The sequence below is a fragment of the Muntiacus reevesi genome, chromosome 2, assembly GCF_963930625.1.
Source record: "Muntiacus reevesi chromosome 2, mMunRee1.1, whole genome shotgun sequence".
Taxonomy (NCBI): Eukaryota; Metazoa; Chordata; class Mammalia; order Artiodactyla; family Cervidae; genus Muntiacus; species Muntiacus reevesi.
The window spans coordinates 105,718,303-105,738,160 of NC_089250.1; the positions used below are offsets into that span (position 1 = coordinate 105,718,303).

General features: G+C 49.9%; 1 protein-coding gene across 4 annotated transcripts in view; it reads right to left on the bottom strand.

Annotated features, from left to right (window-relative positions):
• Window positions 1-1,129: 1,129 nt before the first annotated feature.
• Window positions 1,130-19,858, bottom strand: part of LRRC20 (leucine rich repeat containing 20) — a 76,405-nt gene continuing 57,676 nt past the window's right edge. For 2 of the 4 annotated variants that reach the window (XM_065922505.1, XM_065922504.1), the window contains 2 exons: window positions 3,548-3,624; window positions 1,130-3,135 (listed from right to left, as the gene is read on the bottom strand). In XM_065922505.1, coding sequence (XP_065778577.1) covers window positions 2,806-3,135; window positions 3,548-3,624 — 407 coding nt within the window. In that variant the 3' untranslated portion in view covers window positions 1,130-2,805. Of the gene's footprint in view, window positions 3,625-19,858 lie in introns of all 4 variants that reach the window. The other 2 variants (XM_065922508.1, XM_065922507.1) reach the window with 1 other exon arrangement.

The window sequence follows — 19,858 nt, forward strand, 5'->3', positions numbered from 1 at the left end:
GATGCCCATCAGCAGATGAATGGATAAGGAAGCTGTGGTACATATACACCATGGAATATTACTCAGCCGTTAAAAAGAATTCATTTGAATCAGTTCTAATGAGATGGATGAAACTGGAGCCCATTATACAGAGTGAAGTAAGCCAGAAAGATAAAGAACATTACAGTATACTAACACATATATACGGAATTTAGATAGATGGTAGCGATAACCCTATATACAAAACAGAAAAAGAGACACAGAAGTACAGAACAGACTTTTGAACTCTGGGGGAGAACGTGAGGGTGGGATATTTTGAAAGAACAGCATGTATATTATCTATGGTGAAACAGACCACCAGCCCAGGTGGGATGCATGAGTCAAGTGCTCGGGCCTGGTGCACTGGGAGGACCCTGAGGAGTCGGGTGGAGAGGGAGGTGGGAGGGGGGATTGGGATGGGGAATACGTGTAACTATATGACTGATTCATGTCAATGTATGACAAAACCCACTGAAATGTTGTGAAGTGATTGGCCTCCAACTAATAAAATAATATTTAAAAAAAAAAAAAAAAGTGATGGCAAGGCTGGCCTAAAACTCAAGGCAAACTCGGGCTGATCTCCCAGATTTAAAAAAAAAAAAAACTGACTTAAACCTCAAAGCCAGGAGCAGTGCATCAGAACAGCTGGAGTTAAAGATTACTAAAGTGGCGTGCTCTGCACCTCCAGAGCATCTGATTCTGTAGCTGTGGAGTTGGGGCGAGATCTCTAACCAGCTCCCTGGCTGGTCCTGAGACCCCTCCTTGAGAACTTTGGACCCTGAGAAATGAACCACTAAGGGTGTAATTTCTGGCATCAGTCAGGGAGAGATGGCAAGGCGGGGACAGTGGGCCCCTTCATCCTTCTGCAGGTACCAGGTCCCCCCCAGACTGATGTTTAGACCTCTGCAGCCGCACAGCATCAGGGCAGGCATCAACTCTGCCTGGCTGTGCCTCCGCCCACTGTGAATATTCCAAGCCACACTTGGGTCAAGCTGCTTTACCCCATAATTTCAACCAGAGGGGCAGCCCCCCTCTTTGCCGATGGATGGGGTCACCACCCGGGCCATGTGAGATCTGTGCCATGAGAATGAATCAAACACCAACAGGCAGATGAAACCAACGCATTCTTTATTGCAGACTGAAGCGAAGGGCTCACTCACACAGTGGGCTTTGATTTGGGGCCTTCTCTGACTGCCCAAGCTTTCCCAGCAGGCATGGGCAAACTCTCCAAGCAGAGTAGAAAACAGCTTCCAGAAGCCACCCCATCTAAGGGCTTTAGGTGACGACCTGGGGAAGCAGTAGAAGTTACCCAGGAAGGCCAGGCAAAGCTGGCTCTCCTCTCTTGGTGGCTTTGGGTCAGTCCCTTCACTGGGAGCACCACACAGCCTCTGGAAAGATAGAAGTGGCCCAGGGTCTCTGGGGGCTGGTTTAGGGGGACATGAGCAGACTCAGACTCCATCGATGGTGCAGAGGGAGAGCCGAGAACCTTCACCCTCTTCTCTGAAAATGTCCCCAGGATTGCCCCAGGCCCCTGCTTGTGGGAATCAGCTCTTCTGAAATGCAGTTTCTGGTTCCAGAAGTCTAGAATAGGGCCTTGGATTCTGCATTTCTATCGAGCTCCCATGGATGCCAACTCTGCAGGCCCACAGACCACACCTGAGCTGCAAGACTCTGGCTATACAGTGTATTCCTGCATATCGGAAAAGTGCACCCCTTCTTTGACAAGGAAAAACCCCACTCCAGGACACAGTCTAGGGTATCCCAACCAGCCTGGGCTGGACTACAGGCTCACTCATCCCCACCATCCACAGCTGAACTCCAAAGCCCTAGAAGATCCCATTTTAGCCTCCTCAACCTGAAAACACTTTCTCCCAGAGCTTCACCAACCAGGCCTTGAAAGATGACAGAGCGAACATTGATCATTCATCAATGGGCCAACAGTGGCCCAACTAGTCAGCCTCTTGCCGAGACCGAAGGCCTGCGCAAGGGTAGGCCGTGGAGCCGGGGAGGAGGAATGGGCCTGGGAGCATTCTGAGAAAGGGTTAGTGCTCTGAGCAGTGGTCTGAGCTGTGAACAGCCTAACCTCAGGACAGGAAGAGGGCCACTAGTCCACAGGTGTAGGATCTGGGTAGTCTGGCTTGCTGTAGACTCCTGAGGCCTCAGCTGTCTCCTGTAGACCAGGCCAGGTGGACTCTGGGCTCTGAGTCTGCTTGCTCCACAGATGAGAAGGTGGGAGGTAGATATATCTGGGGACCACGGGGTCAGCAGCTGTCCAAACCACAGGTGTGGTCAGGAAGCCAGAGCCCCAGGCCCCATGGAGGGACAAGCTGCGCATTTGCTGAGTGCTGTCCCAGTGTTAGCGCTGAAAGTCCCACGTCCCAGGAAACCCCTCAGTCCCGGGCACACAGAGATGGCTGGTCACACAATTTCCTGGCCACACCCTAGACTCCAGATCGAGGGCCTAGAGATGACTAGGTCATCAAGGCTCTGGGTGGTGGCGGCCTGGAAACTGGTCACAAATCCAGTGGTCCATGGTGCCTTCTGCCCCCACGTGGACCAATGACAAGGCAGCCAGACAACTGTCTGAGGGCGACTGTGTTGAGCGTGGCACAGGTGCAAATGTCTGTGTTTCTCTCTGGGCCGTCATTCCTGCAGCAGGACCGATGCCAGGCAAACCGGGTCACCACAGGGGAGGGATGCAGCAGTCTGGACTTCCAGCCCCGCTGACTTCTTAGTCATGGGGAAGCACAGGGCCTACTGGATATGCCCCCGCCGGTCCCTGGGGCCCTACACAAACTTTCTCAGCCACGCCTCAGCGCTGGGCCACACTCTCTCTGTAGCTTTCCCGTGACGCCTAGTTCCGGTTCGCGCCAATCCAGGGGCCCAGAGGGCTGAGGACGGGGAACAGTGGAGGGCCTCATCCAGGTCGGTCCTCAGGAAACAGTAAATAGATGGAGGTTGTCTTCTGTCACTCTCAGGGCAGCTGCTGGCTCTCAGCACTAGAAACAAGGCCTCAAACCCACAAGGCCCCGGAAAGTGCACAGCAATGCTCATCCATCGGCCCAGAAGGTACTGACGACTTGCAGGTAACTTGGAGGTATGTGTTCTGCCAAAAGCCTTCAAGGAGCCAAAAGGAGGCAAAAGCCCCTGTCATTGCCCCCTTTCTCAAATTGTGAGGCTCAGAGGACCTGCCCAGGTTTGCACAGAAGCTGTGAGTGCCGGGAGCCTGGGCTCCAAGGCCCTCTCGCCTCCTCCATCCAGGTACTCCAGGGCCCACTATCGCTCTACGCTATCTACCCAGGACCGCCTGCACCCTCCCACCGCGCGCTACTCAGCCCGCCCGCCCCCAGCCCCCCAAGCTTGGCCTCACACAGGCCCATGGGACTCCCTCCCCTAGGGCGCCAGGCCAGGTGGCCTCCGTCCCTTGCTGGGTGGGCATGAGGAGGCAGGCCTAGGGTGGGGGGGCCCGGGCGCCCTCTGGAGACATGAGCATGTCGAACTTGATGAGTGGTGGGGCGATGACGCGCACCTCGGCGTTCAGCGGGTTGAAGCGCAGGTTGATGCGGTGCAAGGCAGGCATGGCAGCCAGCTTCTCCACGGGCACGTCTGTCAGGGAGAAGGGGACAGGTTAGGGGGTCGGGGACACGCGGGCAGAGAAGAAGGATGATGGATTCACTCACTGTATGTGGGCTCAGCGCCTGGCACCCGCCCCGTGTGAGGGGCCATTGGGACCCACCAGGGAGATACAACCACAGGCAGGAAAGCATCCTATTAAACACAGGATTACTACTTATCCCAGCCATGCTACTCCTGAGTGGAACTCACCAAATTGCAAACAGGTACTCAGAATACTTGTGTATATGTATTCACAGCAGAATTATTCACCAGTGTCCACCAGTGATGAATGGATAAACAAAAAGCAGTATAGACAAGCCATGGACTATTAGCTTGACACAGGCTACAACATAGATGAACCTGAAAAACGTTTTGCTGAATGAAAGAAGTCAGACGTAAGAGCTCACAGACTACATGATTCTATTCTTATGAAATGTCCAGAACAGGCAAAACCACAGGGACAGAAAGTAGATTAGCGGTTGCCAGGGACTGGGGAAGGAAGGGCTGGAGAGGGACCACTTAATGGGTGCAGGGCCTCCTTTGCGGTGATAAATTATTTTGGAACTACACAGAGTTGACAGTTGCAGAGCAGTGTGAATGTATCAAATGCCACTGAACTGTTCATTTTATTTATTTATTTTTCATTTATTTTTATTAATTGGAGACTAATTACTTTACAATATTGTGGCGGTTTTTGTCATACATTGACATGAATCAGCCATGGATTTACATGTATTCCCCATCCCGATCCCCCCTCCCACCTCCCTCTCTACCCGATCCCTCTGGGTCTTCCCAGTGCACCAGGCCCAAGCGCTTGTCTCATGCACCCAACGTGGGCTGGTGATCTGTTTCACCATAGATAATATACATGTTTCGATGCCGTTTTCTCGAAACATCCCACCCTCGCCTTCTCCCACAGAGTCCAAAAGTCTGTTCTGTACATCTGTGTCTCTTTTTCTGTTTTGCATATAGGGTTATCATTACCATCTTTCTAAATCCCATATATATGCATTAGTATACTGTATTGGTCTTTATCTTTCTGGCTTACTTCACTCTGTATAATGGGCTCCAGTTTCATCCATCTCATTAGAACTGATTCAAATGAAGGAGTGCAATGGATATGCCTCACCCTGGGAAAACCACCTTCGTGATCATGGTATCTCCCCTGCCAGGTAAATATGAACTGTACATTTTTAAATGGTTAATTTTATCACATTTTCTTTAAAGCTATACTAAAACTTGGTAACATTATTTACAGTTCCTCACACCTAAACTTTAGGATCCCTCAGTCTCTGGTTCAAGTCCCAGGTCAGTCACATAACAGCTGTGTGCCTAAAGCAAATTACTAAATTTCATGTCAGATATGGAAAAGACAGAAACTCTAATTTGAAAAGATACATGCACCATAATGTTCACAGTAGCACTATTTACAATAGCAAGGACATTCATGCAACTTAAGTGTCCATCAACAGAAGAATGGATAAAGAAGATGTCGTGTGTGTGTGTGTGTGTGTGTGTGTGTGTGTGTGTGTATACACACACACACCATGGAATACTACTCAGCCATAAAAAAAACAATGAAATAATGCCATTTGTAGCAACACAGATGGACCTAAAGAATAATATACTGAGTGAAGTAAGTCAGATAGAGACAGACAATTACCATATATCATTTATATGTGGAATCTAAAATATAATACAAATTAAGTTATTTGCAAAACAGAAGCAGGCTCACAGACATGTAAAGCAATGCATGGTTGTCCAAGGGGAAAGGCGGGGTGCATGTGTGTGCTCAGTTGTGTTCAACCCTGCAACCCCATGAACTGTAGCCCGCCGGGCTCCTCTGTCCATGGGATTTTCCAGTCAAGAATACCAGAGTGGGTTGGGATCGAACCCAAGTCTCCTGTGTCTCCTGCATTGGCACTGGATTCTTTACCACCAAGCCACCTGAGACTCCCAAGGCAGAGTGGAGGAGCGATAAATTAGGAGTATGGGATTAACAGATCCACACCACTATATATAAAAAAATAACAAGGATTTACTGTATAGCATAGGAAACTATATTCAATATCTTATAATAATCTATGTGGGTAAGAAACCTAAAAAAAGTATATATTATATTTGTATAGCTGAATCACTTCACTATATACCTAAAACTATAATTAAAAAATAATAAAATGAACTTCATATCAGGATAATAACAGTATATACCTCATATGGTTGTTTAAGTGTGAATAAGAGAATATCTGTGCAGTGATTCCTCAGAGACACTGTGGGTTTGGCTCCAGCCCACTGCAACAAAGTGAATATCTCAACAAAGGGAGTCATCTGAATATTTTGGTTTCCCAGCACATATAAAAGTTGTTACCCTACCCTGTAGTCTATTAAATATGCAATAGCATTATGTCTAAAGATATATACACGTACCTTAATTTTAAAATACTTTATTGCTTAAAAAAAAAAATGTTCCCCATCTGAGCCTTCAGCAAGTCACAATCTTTTTGGGATAGTAACATCAAACATCACTGATCACAGGTCACAGGAGTTTGCTCTCCCTTTAGTACCCTGGGGTGACTGGCTCTGAGTTCCCTGGGGACTGGTTCTATCAATTAGACCAAGGGTCTAGTGCTGGAGACAGGAGAGATTCTTAACCTCCTAAGTGTAGAGTCTTTTCTTTGTCCTTGAATCCCCGGGGCCAAACACCATAGGTGGCACATAGACATGGTGGGCACAAGAACATGTTCTGGGCAGCTAGCATGGAGTTACTAGGGTGGGTCATGGCTGGGGCTGGGTCCCAAGCAAGACTGGCTAGAGGGCTGCCGGGGGGCTCCGTTTGACAGACAGGAACCTACGTGATGGATGAGAGGACAGGAGCCATGAAGGAGGTGATGGGGAGGGACCCAGAGCCCAAGGCAATCATGGAGGCTCAGGTAGGGAAAGAAGCAGAGATAAGGCGTTTCCAGATCACTAGGTTGTGAGCAGACGCTGTTCCTGGGAGTGGAGGAAAAGCAAGATCAACTGCTGTTAATTCCCCCTCAGCTTCTGCTTTCTCTGGAGCACATCCGCATGCTAATATCACATTACCCAGCTGCTCCCCTATACTCCTTACTGGGCGGGGGGGCTGCAGGAGTGGGAGCCAAAGGAAGGGGCTGCCTGTAGAATTCCTCGTCTCTCTTCACGCACAGTGAGCTCCCAAGTGCCCTACCAACAACGGCTGGGAAGAGAAGGACTAATGACTTGGAAACTTCCCCTTCTCTGTATTGGCACACCAGCTTTGTAATAGCCATGGCCAACAGCACAGCCAGCAGCTGGGCACGCATGACAGACATCATTCCCTCTGCCCCTGATGGCCCAGATGAGAAAATCCTCTTACCTTGGGCTCTTAAGAAGTCAGTTCATGGACCACCCTGGTGGCACAGTGGATAAGAATCTGCCTGCTAAGGCAGGGGACGCAGGTTCCATCTCTGATCCAGAAAGATTCCATATGCCTTGGAGCAACTAAGCCCCATGCGCCAAAACTACTGAGCTTGTGCTCTAGAGCCCTGGAGCCGCAACTACTGAGCCCCCGCACCCTAGAGCCTGTGCTCTGCAACAAGAGAAGCCATTGCAATGAGAAGCTCATGCACTGCAAGGAAGAGCAGCCCGCACTCACCACAACTAGTGAAAGCCTGCACACAGCAATGAAAGACCTGGCTCAGCCAATAATAAATAAATAAATAATTTTCTTTTAAAAGTCAGGTCATCAGTGCAAGCTCGAGGCATGAAGCAGGGCACTCAAAGCTGGTGCTCTGGGACAATACAGAAGGATGGGGTGGGGAGGGAGGTGGGGGGGCATTCAGGATGGGGAGACACGCGCACTCGTGAATGATTCACGTCGATGTATAGCAATAATCACAGCACTGTAAAGAAATTATCCTCCAATTAAAATTAATTAATTAATTATTTAAAAACTCATATCATTTCACAGAGTATTTACCATTCTATCCCAGGTGACACAGGAGATAATCAAGGCCCAGGGAGGTTAACACATTGTTATTCATAAAATGGGTCTCAGAAGAGAGGCTGACTCTGAGAATTGATATTTGAGGCCCTGCACTAGATGGTCCTTCATAGTGACCCATTTGGCAGATAGGGAAACTGAATCATAGAGTCTCTATGCTGACAACGATTCACTGACTCTACTCTAGCTCCCCTGGATTTTTCATCTAGGCCTGACTTTTGCACTTCTGTGTTCATCTCTCATGTTCAATGTTAGCAAGAATTCTGCTAAGTTGGTTGAGCCAGAAAGTTTCACTCTCAATACCTAATCAGGTTCCCCATCATCCACCATCCCCTAAGTGATGTCTGTTCACCCTGGCCTGCCTTCAAGCAAGAACTAGGGGTTACTAAGGACTTCTCTCTCTCTGAACTATATGACTCCTCCATCCTGCAGCAAGGGAGGCCTGCGGGTTACAAAGTGGCCAGTGCTCCTGAGATGGAGAGGAGGGTCTCCCTGTGATGCCCCTGCCAAGGTTTGCAGGGCATGGCATGAGGACCTGCTGCAGCCCAGCCTTAGAGCAAATCTGCCTGACTCCAGGCCTAGAGAGAGCAGCGCTCCCTGAGTTTTCAGTGCTCCCTGAGTTCTCAGCCTGTCATTTCCAAGTACCACCCACGGAGTTGGCCTCTTCAGAGTCTTCAGTGTTCTCCAAACGGCTCTGCTGGAGGAGAGTGATAGCATGGGATTAAGTGTATTTCTTTCCCCTGGTTTAACCATGAAGGTCATTTGAGCAGCTTAGAGAAAGAAGCAATGGGGCCAACAGACTGCATTAAAGCTGGCAGAATCAACAACTGGCCTAGCCAAGCTAGCAAACAATAAGTCCAAGAGGCAAATGGAGAGTTTCTGGATAAAGCACAAAGGAGAACATTCAGTCTCCAAGTATCCTAAGAAGAGAGGGACGTGGCTGGATGGTGAAGAAGAAGATATGAAATGATCTGCATTTTGTGGGTGGTAAAACTTGGGCTTAGAGAAGTTACATAAGCTCCCTAGGGCTACATGGTACATTGGCATCATGCTGCTAACAGAAGCCTGATCTTTGGACTTTGGCACACCGGGAGAGGAAGAAGAGCCCCAGCCCACCCCTCCCGTGGGGCATACCCTCACCCCCATTCACTGAGTCTTGTGGATCCTCATATTCCAGCTCAAAGGCCCCTTCCTCTGTCTCTCCCTCTGGTCCCCATCCAGACTCCCGTACCACTTGACAGGAGAACATATCTTACATCACACTCTGGGACTATGTTCATGCTGTAAGTACAGTGCCTGGCACAGTGCCCACAGGTACTCAATAGCTATTTGTTGGATGAATGAATGAACAAATAAATGAATGAATGTTTTACCTCCAGAACTAGATCATAAGTTCCTTCAGGTTCAAAACCAACCTGAGCTAGGCACACAGTGGACCCACCATCAACACCATTTGATTAAACAACTCTAACTTCAGTACTTTCAAGAGTTGGGACCCTTCCTCTGACCTGACCCACCTGGGCACTTTTGCTAGTCAGGGCCAGGCCTCTGTGGGCCAAGGTTGTGATAGGCTACTAGTTCTTTAGCACAATAATCCAACTTGGAAAATGAGAAAATATTGATGAGCAGAAATAAAATCACCCATGTTCCACCATGTAGAACCAATTACTTAATGTGAGGTATATGGTCTTACCAACTTTTTTATATTTGTATGTGTGTGTATGTATGTGTGTTCACAACTATGTTTCAACCATGGCCTCCTAGATACTATGCCATAACAGTTTTTCTTGATGACACATTGTAAACATCTTTTCAGGTTACAAATCAGTGACAGTATTATGGCCACTTGGTAGTCCAAAGAATGGAGCAATCACGCTTTGGCTCATGTTTCTACTGTTAAAGACATTCAGGTTGTTTCCAACTTTCACTATTCCAGAAAATGAGAGATGACTCCAACCCTCTTTCCACCGCAGACAGCCCTCCCAGACTCCTGCTTATGTCTGTGGAAGCTTAAAATAATCAATAATAGCAGCATCAGAATGGACAGTATTTAGAGAAAATTACTTCTCCAAGGTTAGCTTGAATTCTCGTCACTAATCATGGGCACTACTGACTGGCAAACTTGTTTCATGCCAGGGGCACAAGCTAGACGCAAGATGATAAAAATGATCCCTCCACAGCATGATTCTTCATACGTGTGGCCCTTCTGGTCTAAAAGGATGCTGACAGGAGAAGGAGTCTGGGCCCAGGGAAGTGGCAAGTGTTACTGAGTGAGCTCCAGAAGTCGCAGCCGAGGCCAGTGGGACTTCTGATTCCCACTTCGGGTGGAGCTGAGGCCCTCTGGTCCCTTCCAGAATTGGGATCAGAGGCTCCCCACCCTGGTGGCCTAGGGCCCCAGTCCGCCAGTTTTCTTGGCAGCTTAGACACAAATCATGGTGCCCTGTGGGCTGCCCAGGCTGGAATAACACTGTAAGCAACACTTACACACGGCTGGCAGTCTCACTTCTGATCCAGAAAGTAACCCTTCCAGCCAGAATGCCTGAATTTTCAGGATTTTTTTCAGCATCTCTGCCTCAATCCCCAAGGAATCCCAAGCAGTGAGTATGGAGCCTGATGCCTCCTTCAGGATGCCTCCTCCTGGGATGCTAGGTAAAGATGCAGGGCGGCGCCCTAGTCCTGGGCTTTAGGCTGGTGGGCAGCACATGGGGGCTATCTTAGCCTCCCTGGGGTGGGGGTGGGGGGCTGCAGGCACATTCATGCTCGAGAATCCAGGCTGGCCTGGCAGCCAGAGCCAACCCTACACCTCAGCCCTGACACAGCTCCTGGTGCCTGGAGCCTGCGACAACTATGATCAAGGATACCGAGCTTCCGACCCCTCTTGAAAAGCCACAGGACACAAGCAGGCAAACTATGGTAGACTGGTGGGACAGAGAATCGTGCCTGTAACAAGGAGGGAGACTGACAGCCAGGGCTGTCCCTTCAGAAGACCGGGTGGGGGCCGCGACTGAGCCTCCTCCGTCCCACAGAGCGCTGGGGGGAGCCCTGGGAGTGTGTGGCTGCCGCAGCACAGGGAGAAGGCTGAAGCTGCCCCGTGCTCAGGCGGCACAGGTGACACTGCACGCACCCGCCAGTCCTGCAGGCTGAGTCCCTCGGGGAGGCTGTGTGCGGGCAGTTCTAAGCCCTCTGGTGAAGACAGGCCATCTGCGGGACAGGACGGGGCAGATATTCGGGCCCTGACCTCAGATCTGCCACTTGGAGTTGTGCAACCTCAGGTGGGCCCCTAACCTCTCTGAACCTCAACCTCTCATCTTTAAATGGTCCTCTGCCTCATGAGGCTACAGAGGCCCACAGAAGGGACCAGATGCTGCTCCCCAAGAAGGTGCAGACAGCATGGCGGGCAACCCTATCAAGAGGATGGGGAGCACAGTGTTTTAAGGAATCCACCAATGAACCTTGAGACACTATGTTTCCCTAAGGGCAGGGTTCCGGGGAAAGAAAAACATAGAAGGAGAAAAGCCCCACTGTGATTCCCTCCTCCTCATCACAGGCTTGCCAGCAAGGTGAGCCCGTGGGCTTCTAGTGCGGCTGCCTGCCAGAGGCACTCCCCAGCCCAGATCTGATATGCAGTCAAAGCCAGGTCATAACGATTCTCTTCAGAAATAACACTGTTGGGACTTCCCTGGAGATCTAGTGGTCAAGACTCTGTGCTCCCAATGCAGGGGGCATGGGTTCGATCTCGGTCAGGAAACTAAGATCCCACATGCCAGAGACTGTGTCCAAAATAAATAAATAAGAAAGTAAAAATAAAGAAATAACATAGTCCTATTTCTGGCCGCTCTGGAGACAGCCAAGTAGGTAACTCAGATTGCCTGGCCCAAGCCTGGCAATTTGTCTTCCAGGGCAGATTTCCCCTTTTGCTCTCCTGTGTCCCTCCCCCTCCCCACTGAAGTCCCTACACCCGCCCACCCCCACACCCACTCCGCTGCTCCTCCAACTGTTTCAGTTAGAAGCTCTGGGAGGGCCTCAGGAAACAATGGCAGTTTTGCTGTGACCTCCCATTAAGTGTCTGCCGGTCCCTCCTTTGTAGCTGGAGGATGGAGGACAAGAGCCGCCTCATCTGCTGTGTGTACAGCAAAAGTCTGGAAGTGAGGGGTGAAGGACACGTGGGATGGAAAAGGAATGGCCTCCTGAAAGCTCCTCTCGGTGGGGGTGGACGTATGAATGGCTCCTTTGTGGATTCTTTGTATATCCTCTCCATGGTCAGAACCTAAGCTCACTGCTACCAACTTTACAACTCTTTCTGCTCAGACTTAAGATCATTGTCAGCGAAATCAGACCTCCTTTACAAACTGGAAAAATAAGAAGAAACGCTTTTAAGATAAGCACTAGGTGGGAATGAGTAAGAGAGGGCCTCACCAGGGAAACCAGCTTCTAGAAAACAAAATGAGTTACAGGTGGTGGTGGAGGCGAAGTGGGAGGGGTGGGAGGGCACCAACAAGGAAGTGATGTGCTGGCTAAGGTTGAACACTCCACTTCCCGGAGGGAAACATCCCTGATTTGTGGCATTTGCCAAGGTTTTCTTTTTTTTGCACAGTGGGATGCAACCCATCCCGGTGTTCTTGCCTGGAGAATTCCATGGACAGAGGAGCCTGGCAGGCTACATACAGTCCATGGAGTCTCAAAGACTCAGACACAACTGAGAGACTAACACATAGTGGGATCTTAGTTCCCTGACCAGACCCTCAGCAGTCAAAAGCCCTGAATCCTAACCACTGGACCACCAGGGAATTCCCAGCATGTGCCAATTTTTTCATAGTATAAATATTCCTACCATGGTCAATTTCAAGCTACCAAGCTGAGGTCATTGAACTTGAGTGAGCATGTCCAGCATTGGGGAGCCAAGTCAAGTAGCCCACCCAGGCAGGACCACAGGCTCCCGAGCACACAGGGCCAGAGCTCAGGCCCATTCCTGCCTACTCACACTATGATTCTTTGGAATAAACTTGAACTCTGGGGACTGGCCCACAGCTTTGCTATCTATGTGTTCTCAGTTGCCTTTGGTTCATTTATAAATGAAAATGCTAGGTGTGCGACAAGGAAGTCAGGAGGGGCAGTTTGTGGGAAAGCAGAGGACCATGCCCAGGGTCCAGTAGGGTCAGTGGGAAAAGAGGCCAAGAGGCAAGTCCACAGAGCTCACCTCTGTCACCCTCCCAGCCAACTGTCAGCTCTCATGGCTGGGCTGATTGCTCTTCCCATCCTGAGGTAGCTAAGCATGCGCGCGCGCACACACACATACAACTGACATAGGGAGGAGAAGGAAGGAGGTTACAGTTCCTGAGGGATGGTATGTATGTTGTTGGAAGGTTCTGGTTTAGCTCAGTGATTCTACCTTGCCTGCACATTGGAATCATTGGGGAGCTTTAAAAAAAAAAATCATCAAGCCCCAAACCCTCCATCAGAGATTCTGACTTAACTGGCATGGGGTATGGCCTGGACACAGGTATTTTGAAATCTCCCAGATGATTTGAATGCAGAGCTAGTTTGAATACCACTGGTCTTCCCGGTGAAACTTAATGAGAGAATCTGGTGAAAACACTCATCTAGCACTTCCACCCTAGGACAATGCCCATCTGCAGCACTGTGTGGGGCGGAGCCGTCAACAGCCAGGCTGATTGCCTGAATTCATGGCTTAGGAAATCCTGCCTCATTACCTTACCCCCATTCTCGCCACCCCAAGGGAATTTCCCTCCAACCAAAGTTGTGTGCTTCAGCCATAATTTTCCTGTGGCTTTCAATCTCCCTCCAGCTATAGTCCCTCTTCTTATACAAAGCACTGTCCTCAACAGCTGGGTTTCTGGAGAGAGACTGTCTGGGCTGAGATCCTGGTTTTGTCCAGGCAGCATGACCTTGGCCAAGTTATTTAACTTCCCTGAGCCATGGTCTCCTCACCTGGAGAGAATAACAGTACCTGCCTCATAAGGGAAAAATTGAAGGCAAAAGAAGAAGACTGCAGAAGAGGATGAAATGGTTAAATAGCATCACTGATTTGATGGACACAAATGTGAGCAAACTTCAGGAGATAGTGAAGGACAGCGGAGACTGGCGTGCTGCAGTCCATGGGGTTGCATGATCTAGCAACTAAACAACAACAACAACATAAGGCTGTCACCCACGTTAAACAAAAGCACACTTGAAAATGCTTAGAGAAGATCCAGATGTGAAGTAAACAGTCACTAAGTATCAGTCAGGGTAACCGACATGCCAGGACCCTGCAAGAACAGGGAGCATGCTTTGTCCATCTCCATCTCCAGCACAGTGCCAAGTGCAGAGCAAGATGCCCAGTCAAAAAACAGCTGGTAAATGAACATTTCCCCATTGCCTAAGTCTGTGTTTGTGCCCCTGGGAGCCTCTTACTCCCTGAATAAGATCCTTGCAAGGCTGAGTTCTGAGAGTCAGAGCATCTGGGCTGCTCTCCAGCACTCTGGACAGAGACAGGGACAGACTGTCTCTTAGACCAGCTCGTCTAAGGCATCAAGGAAGTGCTTTGTTTTAAGCAAATGTCAGAGAACTTTTCTTGCTCTTCTCTTGTGTGCTACCGACAGAGCATTATGAGCATCCTGGATAATTGGAGGTTCTGGGTAATCAAGGTTCTACCACTCACTGGTTGGCACAGAGGATGCCATTTGGGCAGAGACCAGGTGTATGAAAGGTCTTCTGTCCAGAGGCTTGGCTTGCTAGTTCCCTCCAGGCAGACACACATGTGCAGGAGCTGCAACAAGAGCTTTCCTCCCCTCCACGTCTGGAAGCCAAGTCTAATTGATGTTGAAGACTGTTTGTTTACTCCAAGCTTCTCCCTCAAGAGGCTCCACAGCCAGCAAGCACTCCTACACTGTGTCTAACGATGGCTTCATGATCGATGCATGCACTGACTTCTCACTGACCGTGGGGTACGCGGCAGCACTCTGCTGGTGCTGAACAAGCACATACTGGGCGGAGGGCATGAGTCCACTGTGCCACGCAGACAGCTGCCACCTTGGAGGGTGAATTCTCTTCTCCCTGTAACACTTAGTGCCTGGTGGAAGGGGTAGGGCAAGGCTCAGACTGCTGTATGCTCGGGGGGGTGGAATTCAAACCCAGTGCCTAGGAGTCCCCTCAGACAGGCTTAGAGTCCAAGATTCAGGGGCAGGAGGATAGTGTCAGGGATTTGACATTGTCTTTCCAGACCTCCTCTGCTTTGACACGTTTTAGGGGTTAGCAGGGCTTCCCTGGTGGCTCAGACAGTAAAGAATTCACCTGCAAAGCAGGAAACCCAGGTTCGACTCCTCGGTTGGAAAGAGCCTCTGGAGAAGGGAATGACCACCCACTCCAGTATTCTTGCCTATAGAATTCCATGGATAGAGAAGCCTGGCAGGCCAAAGTCCATAGGGTCGCAGAGTCTAATACAATCAAGCGGCTAACACACACACACATGCACAGGTTAACAGCCTTCTCTGGCAGGCAGGAAGCTATAGGAAATGTGCTTGCCAATTGGCCCCTTGTTAATAGCAGCTAAAAGCCCTTGTAGTGTGACTCCTTGCAGGGAGAGCTCCCTTCTCTGCCACCATAGGGATTGTGCCAGGGCTGAGCAAGACCAGTGTAGGAAAACTCTCCCCTTGTGACCTGCCCAATAGCATACTGGTGCTACCAGACATGTGGCACCTGTACATGCTTCTCTGGGCACCACCCACACCTTCCACACCCAGCACATGTAGACCAGGCAAACTCTGGAACACCAAAGACAATGTGGGCCCAGGAATGCCAAAGACCTGGGTTCAAATCCTGCCTCCACCACACACCCCTGTGCAATCTGTTTAATCTCTCTGAGCCTGTCTCTTAGCTGTCAAGTGAAGGTAACACCTCCTATCCAGAAGAGAGGCCTGAGCAAATTAAATGAGAATTACAGAAGAGCAGCGTCAAGCAGCCATGGCTGTTAGATTTTGAAATCAGTGCGATTTTATCTTTTCAGATCAAATGGAACATTACTTCCACTTCTGCTTTTCTAGGGTTTCCTCTATTTAAAAGCTATTTCCTGGGCTCTTATGAAAGAAGTCTCCTTCTGTCCCCCAAGAGGCACAGAGAGGCTGTGCTTCGGAACAAGAAGACTGGGTCCCACTCACTCCTGCTCCCCAGGAAGCCCTTCCCTGCTCAGCCGCTATGTGGCCCTCTCACTTGGCACTTGGTACTCAGTGCTAGTGGCTCATCTCTCCGCCCCCTCGAGAGTTTCCATAACAAACAAACAGAGCCTGCAGAACCTCCCACTGAGGGGCAGCATGGTAGAGCCCCAAAGTGAAATAAAGCCAGGCCTCTCTGCTCCTGTGATGCTGGTCACCTCATTCTGTGAAACAGGGTGAGGCTGGCATACTGACATCAACGCAGTGGGAGGGCAATCCTGAGGCCCCAGCGGGCACCTGTGCCCCAGGCTCAGGGAGGACACCCCGCAGACTTTCTTCTATTGATGGAGACCAGAGTGAAGCTGTGGTTTCCTGCAGGGATCTGCCTCTTCCCCCCACCACCTTCCCAGAGGAGGGAGAAGTTACTGCGACAGAGGGCCTGGGCCCCCAGAGATACACTGGGCCATGGCAGACGTGCAGGGGTCCCCGTGGGCCAGGAGTGCTCCCCCCAAGTCTCCACAGTGCCCCCCCTTCCGCACTGTCATCCTTGTATCCCAGGGGAAGAGGGTCCTGTACTTTGTGGAAACCTTATGTTTGAGGGCTGGCGCTATGGCCCAGATAAACTGTGATGAAGACTGGGAGTCAGGGGTGGAGGCTGTGAAGTGTGAAAGGAAGAATCAGTTGCAATAGATGATTCAGAAAGCAGAGTGAGCTGTACTAGGCACTAGCTGGATGGATGTGAGGAAAGGAGACAACAATAGACATCAGTTGCACAGATTCTCGATCAACACACCACTGCCTCGCCCAGGGCACGTGTTAGAAAGGCAGATTCCTGGGTCCCATCCACACAAAATCTGATGTGGTGGGTCTGAGAGGAGACCCAGGAGCCTTCCTTTTTAATAAGCGCTCCAGAGGGATCCAAAGGGGGATCTGTGGCAGGTACCCTGAGGAATTCCATGAGGCTCAAGGACACTGTGCTTGGGAGGAGGGCGGGGCCAATTAGCAGGTACCGGGGGCTTTAGGAAAAAGGTCCTGCTGTGCACAGAATGCACCTGGGTGTCTTTCCCAGGTGCAGATTATGATTCAGGAGGTTGGAGGTGAAGCCTGCGTGTGCTCAGTCACCAGTCATGTCCAACCCTCTGCAACCCCATGGAGTGTAGCCCACCAGGCTCCTCTGTCCATGGAATTCTCCAGGTAAGAGTCCTGGAGTGTGTTGCCATGCCCTCCTCCAGGGGATCTTTCTGACCCAGGGATCGAGCTCACGTTTCCTGCATCTCCTGCATTGCAGGCAGATTCTTTACAAACTGTGCCACATCCAAGAGAAAGTGTTAGTCACTCAGCTTTGTCTGACTCTTTACAACACTATGGACTGTAGCCCACCAGGCTCCTCTGTCCGTGGTTCTGAATTTCTAACAGATGAAACCCACCCTGCCCCTGGGTGACACTTGGAGAAGCCAGAGCCTCGACGGGGGTTCTCAAACTTCAGCATGCATCTGCATCATTTGGGGGCAGGGTCATTTATTCATATAAATTGCCAGGGAGTTCCCTGGTGGTCTGTTGTTGTTCAGGCGCTCAGCTGTGTCTGACTCTTTGTGAGCCCTTCACCAACTCCCGGAGCTTGCTCAAACTCATGTCAATTGAATTGGTGATGCCATCTAACCATCTCATCCTCTGTCGTCCCCTTCTCCTCCTGCTTTCAGTCTTTCCCAGCATCAGGGTCTTTTCCAATAAGTCAGCTCTCCACATCAGGTGGTGGTCTAGTGGCTAGGATTTAACACTTTCACTGCCATGGCCTGTGTTCAATCCTTGGTCAGAGAAATGAGATCCCACAAGCCACGTGGCAAGGTCAAAATAAGAAAACAAAACCATTTGCTGTCCACTTCCCTCCCCCAGTTTCTGATTGAGGAGGTCTGGGGAGGGGCCTAAAAATATGTATTTCTATCAAGTTCTAAGGTGATGTTGCTGGTCCTGGAACCACCCCCACCCCCACCAACTCTGAGAACTGTTGGCCTCAACAGTAAGAAGTGAAACTGTATTGGGCAGAATTAAGTAAATGCAGCCCAAAGCATCTCTGTGTAATACAGATACAGATGTATCCCGCTATCCAAAAGCAGAGAGTTCACATGAAAGCTTTTGTAAGCAAAAATGGTACAAAGTGAAGAAGCAATCACCTTAGGACACATCTTGTTTCCCTGATAGCTCAGTTGGTAAAGAATCTGCCCGCAATGCAGGAGACCCCGGTTTGATTCCTGGGTTGGGAAGATCTGCTGGAGAAGGGAAAGGCTACCCACTCCAGTATTCTTGGGCTTCCCATGTGGCTCAGCTGGTAAAGACTCCATCTGCAATGCAGGAGACCTAGGTTGAATTTCTGGGTTGGGAAGATCTCCTGGAGAAGGGAAAGGCTATCTGCTCCAGTTTTCTGGCCTGGAGAATTCCATGGACTATAGTCCATGGGGTTGCAAAGAGTCAGACACAATTGACTGACTTTCACTTCCACTTACTAACAGACACACAAAATAAATGGAGATAAAGCACAGATGTTCACAGATACAATTCAAAGCAATGGCAGCTTGATGCTGAGTGGGGATCCTGGGAAGAAGCTTGGCGGGGCCACTCTCCCTGCTCAGGATAGGAGCTTCCTCTATTAACACTTGCTGCAAAACGAATGCTGAATGCTGTTTGCACTTTTCCTAATTTTTCATAAAAGTGAAAATCCTCTTCAGATTTTTTTGACTAGTGAAATCAAAGTGAAGTGAAGTGAAGGGGTGTAAAGCAGACCTTCAAAAAGCCAAGGACAGCTGTACTTTTCCTTTTACAAGTACCATTGCTCTATTTGTTAAACTCTTAGCAAGATTTTCTTTTCCTATGATCGATCTCTTGCTCTCTCTGGAACGGTGAATGCATCAGGTTAAAAAAACAAAACCAAACAGTGAATTGAGGGTGACAAAAAGTGAAATTCTAGCTTAGCCAAAATAGTCTCCTACTTAGCAAAATCAAGGTTCTTCAATACTTGATTTCCCTTCACCCCCCACACGTTCTAGGGCCGTGTTGAATTGCTCTGCAGCATCAAGTACTTACAAGTTCTTAGGCGTGAACACTGCTTCAGCACCCACCTTCAAGCCCTCTGTTACGGCTGCTGGGGTAAAGCACTGACTCTCTGACTTTGAGAGGATGAGTGACCCATCTTCTCCTCATGTCAGCATTCACAGTCGGACTAAATGCCTCCACCTCCTCCAAAGCTTTCCCAGGGCTCTCTTGGGAACCCCACCTCACAAGAATAGTTGGATGGCCACCCTCAGCCCTTCCGACCATGTCTGGTCTTTTTTTGGCTGTCCCAAAAGACACGCAGGATCTTAGTTCCTGACCAGGGATCGAACTCATGCCCCCTGCAGTGGAACCTGGAGTCATAATCACGAGACCACCAGGGAAGTCCCCCGACCATGTCTTATCTAGCAGTTTACTCTCCACTTCCACTCAGACCTCCCCTACCGTCTGTAAGCTGCTTGAAGTCAGGATCTGTATCTCCTTCATCTCTGTAGCCCCTACCTCTGCAGATCCTCTCTCTCCCCAAGCAGTCTTGTTTATACACACTCAGAAGTTTCCATATACCTCTTTCTGGTTTGGAAAATAAAAGGACCATCCCATACCCCAGAAACCTGTGATGCACTGTTTTTGGAATAAACACTCTAAGCTACAAACCCTTTTCTCTCTCTCGGGAGTGCCTGGAGGAAACCACCATGTCCTGGCAGGCTTGTCTCCAAGGACCCAGGAAGCCTCCCATCTGGATGGGGGCACTTGCGGTGTGTGTGCTGGGAGCCAGCGAGTGGGGGACGGAGAGTCCTGTCACTTGCACCACTTCCTGTTCATCTGCAGCAGGCCCAGACCTACACTTGGGGGGTTAGGACAGAGGCAGAGAAAATGATAAGACCAGAGGCAGGACTTCTGCACTATGAGCTCAGGCCATGCAGGGTGTGTGAAGTGAGGTGGGATGGGGTAGAGGGTCAGGTAGCATTGAACCTACCATCTACCTGGCTCCATACTCAGGTAAGAGGAGAGCTGAGACCTTCCCCTCAGC